At 26.8% G+C, this 4,906-nt stretch overlaps 1 protein-coding gene across 1 annotated transcript; it reads right to left on the bottom strand.

Annotated features, from left to right (window-relative positions):
- Nucleotides 1-1,101: 1,101 nt before the first annotated feature.
- LOC112088433 lies at nucleotides 1,102-2,643 on the bottom strand. Its single transcript, XM_024158715.1, has 6 exons — nucleotides 2,509-2,643; nucleotides 2,113-2,380; nucleotides 1,935-2,031; nucleotides 1,626-1,781; nucleotides 1,412-1,547; nucleotides 1,102-1,296 (listed from the first exon to the last, which is right to left on the bottom strand). The coding sequence occupies exons 1-6, from the start codon at nucleotides 2,641-2,643 to the stop codon at nucleotides 1,102-1,104; spliced, it is 987 nt and encodes a 328-aa protein (XP_024014483.1).
- Nucleotides 2,644-4,906: the final 2,263 nt, after the last annotated feature.

Genomic DNA, 4,906 nt, shown 5'->3' with positions numbered 1-4,906 from the left:
TAATGTGAAGTATAAAAATATTGATTAAAACAAATAATAAATAAAAACTCACTTGAAATAGATATGTCTGATGTAATCCGAGTTGAACTCCTCACAAAATCATTTGAATTGCTTAAATCTCTAAAAATCATATCAAATGCACCAGAAATAGGCTTTGTTGATTGTGTTTGGCTGGTAGATGCGGTCTTCTGTTTTTTTTTTTAGTTTGGTTCTCATCATTTTCGTATCCATGCCGATTTTTCTTTGAACTATGCATTGCATAAGAAAGTGAACATACATGCAAATAGAGGTAACCGTGAAGACAAAGAACGTTATGAAGCGGAAAAATTTATTTATATGAATTAAGAGTTGTTTGTTATATAATTCAAACTAAATGTGATCCCATATGAATAGGAAAAAAAATATTCTACATTTAAATTCATATATCTAAATCCACAAATATAGATAATAAATATAGAGAAAGAATCAATTTATATAAATTAATAGTTGTTTGTTATAACATTCAAACTAAATGTGATCCCTTATGAATAGGAGAACAAATATTCTACATTTAAATTCATATATCTAAATCCACAAATATAGATAATAAATATAGAGAAAGAATCAATTTAGTTACAAATTGCCAAACTTAAAAGGATAAATATAGTTAAGTAATGTACATTATCCATATACGTGATTATTGATGACTTTGTTTTCGGTTAGTAGTTATACGTATCATTGGATGTATAGATTCGTATAAGTATATTTAATTTGTTACAAATTTAGAAAATTTCCATTTAGAAATAAATAATATAGAATACATAAAAAAATTGATTATAAGCTAATTATGTTTGAATACTATTTAATATATCAGTGATATCATTTGAATGATGATCATACGATGTTTAAAGACAAATTATGAAATTACTAAAACAATTTCATAGATAAACAAAATAACTATCAGTAATGAACGAAATCAAAATATTAATAAATAATAACCATCCGATTACAAAATTTTAATCAAGAAGCAAAGTTGAATAAAAAATCATGATAAAAGAAACAATCATTCAGACGGATAAACGCATAACAAAGTAGTTCCAATAACTGATTTCGGTTTTGAAATCATGGCTTCTCTGTTTTCACCGTCTTAAGGGGTAGAGTACTTGGATTAGTCTGAACAGTTTTCTCATCCTTACACTTCTTCTTTGCAGCTGAATACTCATTAGTATCCTTAATCACTTCCAACTTTTCATTGCTTTTGCGTTTAGAAGTAGGTGTAATTTCAGCATCATCATCATCCATAATCATTAGAGGAACCTATAACATATTAATTATAGCCATGGTAACACATTTGACAACCTTTGAAAGTGAATAATGATATTAGAATCAAATATATGTTATAAAAGCAAGAACTGACATAATATATAATTACCTCAGAAGCAGCAATAATCTCGCTAATAGTCCTTCGAGGACTATGCAAGAAGAAATCGTCCCTTACTGATACAGAATTGACAATAGTCAACTGATTTGGATGGGTATAGGTCAGGGTTAAACCATCTTTTGGCAATCTGTATAGATCAGATTACATAATTATTAGAATATAAAACTTGAAAAGTAAATAAAATCATGGAGATAATTAGTTTTACCTCTCTTTAAAAGCCAAACTTTCTAGGAAGACTGGATCAGTAATGACCATTGAACAGTTGTAGCAATTGCCAACACTCCAAACACCTTGATAAAGTTTTAACTTTCCAAACCGCAAAACAGCAATGATCACAGCATCATTTGCATGTTGAGCCACACTTTCAAGATTTTCAGCGAATTGACCCCAAAGAACACAATTAAGTCGAACATTTCTACATTAAAAATGATAAATAAATTGAGGAAAAAGGATACTGAACACAAATAGTAAAGATATAGAACATTAGTGATAGATTAGTAATGTAAATACTAACTATGTATCACGGATCTCCATAGTAAGCATCTTTGTCTGTCTCTTTCCAACATTCAAGATCTCCACATCCCCAATGCTCACAATTTGTCCAATAGCATCTGAGGTAAAAAAAAAAAATCATGTTAGTACTTTATAATTGCGCAAACAAACTATATAATTTAGTAATTAAAAAAACTTGCCTATCAAGAAATCTGGATTCATTTTGCCTTCGTGAATATCACTAAACTTGACGAACTTGAAACCTAAGATTCTTGGATCCATTTCTTCTGCCGGTTTGACAGATGTTGTTGATGCAAAAAGGATTTTGTAAACGTGAGGGCTGGTCCTGAACTTACCACCGTTATGAGCCACTTGAAAATTTGTGATAATTCTAGAGGCACTTTCCTCTAACAGATTTTCATTTTTCTTGATGAACTCCTTCTTCAAAGTTACATGCATGGTTTGATTCTGTGTATATATAAAAGACTATGAATGCTTTAAAGATACATAGGTTTGTATGAAACTGAAAATAAATGAAAACAGTCGTGAAATATATAGATTAGTACAAATTCTTAAAAGTAACATAGATAGTATACCTTCTCATCAACAACAACCATTTCCAAAGTCTCTACACCATTCAAGTATTGTTTCCACACCTTCAATATCTTCACGTAAACTCTCCATTGAGTTTTGAAGGGCTTCACGGAGTAGAGATCGGTGAAAGAAGACATAATAGCAAGATGAAATTTGAGATTCAGAAATGTATTGAAAGGTGAGGGATGATGAAGTATTGGAGAAATGTACATCTATATATATACGGTATTGAGAGAACATGGTATCGCTAGGTTAAATATTTCAAATTTAGAATTTTCTTCTTGTTAATATAATCCAAGGATCTCGGTTATTCTTCGTTTATGAATAAATATATATCTTCCGCAATTTGAGTTACTAATATGGATGTTTATTTAGTTTAGAAATATAGAATATGCGAAAATATAGATAGTTACTTAAACCGTTTGAAATTTAAATTATTGTTATTAGTAGTTTAGAAAATTTATCTAGGAAGATATCTATGTTTCGAAAATATAGGAACCAAAGAATTCAATTTAGAATATGCGAAAATATAGATACTTACTTAATCCGTTTGAAGTTTAAAATATTGTTATTAGTTGTTTAGAAAATTTCTCTAAGAAAATATTCACCTTTCGAATTTATAGGAACGAAAGAATTAAATGTCGAATATGCGAAAATATAGGTACTTACTTTATCCGTTTAAAGTTTAAATTATTGTTATAAATTATTAATGAGAATATATTTGACTAAGATTTGTAAAACATGAGCAATCACTACTGATTAAATTTTTTAAAAATAAAATTGTTGATGCTTATATACGAATTAGATAAATGATTAACTAATGTATGAATGCTTATACGCTTTTGAATAATGAATAACGAAATTATAGTGATTATACTTTTCTGTAAATGGTTATTGTAAATTTTATTCATTCAACATGTATAAATAATAGTTAATAAGATAATATATAAATAATACCAAAAAAAAAATTTTCAAACAACTCAATAAAGAGGTAATGGTTGATAAAATTATAAATGGAAATATGCAGTTAATAAAAAATATATGAAGAAGACATATTTGAAAAATTTATTGCAGTTAAATGTGTTTTAGGAAATAACGGTCTGTTTGGCTATAGAGATAGTAGGAGAATTAAAATTAAACGAATTAATAATGTAGCTAAATATCAACTTTAATTCTAGAGCTGCCAAGTGTCCAATAGTGCCTCCACTTTAATATATTAGAGATATATATAAAAAGAGAGCTATTCTCTCTTCTTGTACCGCCAATCAAAATCTGCCATGTGGCGGTAAACGTCGCAGCGCCATAAGAGAGAAAAGCTCTCTTTTTATATATATATACTAGAATTTGATTCATGCTACACGTGGGTTATTTTATAAAAATTTGACTGTATGTAAAATTATCTTTTTTATATCCTTTCTATTAGTTGTTTTTTATTTAATTAGATGTTTTTCTATAATATTTGTTAGTTACGGTTTTTATTATGTTATAATAAAAATTTGAAAGTATAATGAAATATTTTTTTGTTTACTTTTTGACATTTTGTTTTCATTGATGTCGTAATTAGAAATTTGAACCTAATTTGTGTACACAAACTTAGTGAAATAGATATTAACTCTATGAAAACTTTTTCTCTTTTTTCGGTTGCTACCTTTCACCATTAGATGGTTATGAGAGTTTATATACCCTTACGTCTTATATTTTTTATCCTTGGACAGATCATTATCAACGTTAAGAATCTGGTTATATCTTACTTTCACGTTACTTTTTTCTATTATCATCTAAACGGAATATACTTTTAAGAACCAGATTACATCTTCCTTCCATCATTTCCTAACTCTTTTTTTTACTTTGTATCATACATCAATATGCCCCTAAAGACCTATCTTTATACCTCTATATCTTGCTTGTATCCCAAATGTTTTTGGTTTTTTTTATTTATTTTTAATTTTTAATTTAATTTATTTTTCTATTCTCTTTGGTCTATCACTACAAAAATAACATCATAATACATCATTTATTTTATTTATTTGTATTATTTATAACTGATGCAAAAGAATTTTACATCATTTTAAAAAATGATTCTGAAAGTGGTGATGCAAATACTTTATATCAGTTCATTAATAACTGATGTAAATATTTTAAATATTTGCATCAATTAGAATAATTGATATTAATATATGTCAATTATTTTAAGTGATATTAAATTTTATATCAGTTATTATAAATGATATTAATATTTGTATCAATTATAAATAATTGATGTTAAAAATGCTATTTTGGTATAAATTTTAATTTATTTTTAAAATTTATATAAAATCCGTTTTGTTTTTTTATTAATATAAATATATTTTGTGAACTCTCATACAATAATTAACTAGAATTATTATTAAGGCCTAGTAG

The sequence above is a fragment of the Eutrema salsugineum genome, unplaced genomic scaffold (genome assembly GCF_000478725.1).
Source record: "Eutrema salsugineum unplaced genomic scaffold, Eutsalg1_0 scaffold_8, whole genome shotgun sequence".
In the NCBI taxonomy this organism is placed as follows: Eukaryota; Viridiplantae; Streptophyta; class Magnoliopsida; order Brassicales; family Brassicaceae; genus Eutrema; species Eutrema salsugineum.
This window is presented reverse-complemented; position numbering and strand designations above follow the sequence as displayed.

Excerpts from the sequence above, each read along its gene's own strand:
- LOC112088433 (XM_024158715.1), bottom strand. The coding sequence starts at position 2,643 with ATGTCTTCTTTCACCGATCTCTACTCCGTGAAGCCCTTCAAAACTCAA. Across the intron at positions 2,381-2,508 it reads TGGTTGTTGTTGATGAGAAG|AATCAAACCATGCATGTAAC; the intron begins GTATACTATCTA and ends ATATATACACAG. Across the intron at positions 1,782-1,934 it reads ATGGAGATCCGTGATACATA|TGTGGCTCAACATGCAAATG; the intron begins GTTAGTATTTAC and ends AAATCTTGAAAG.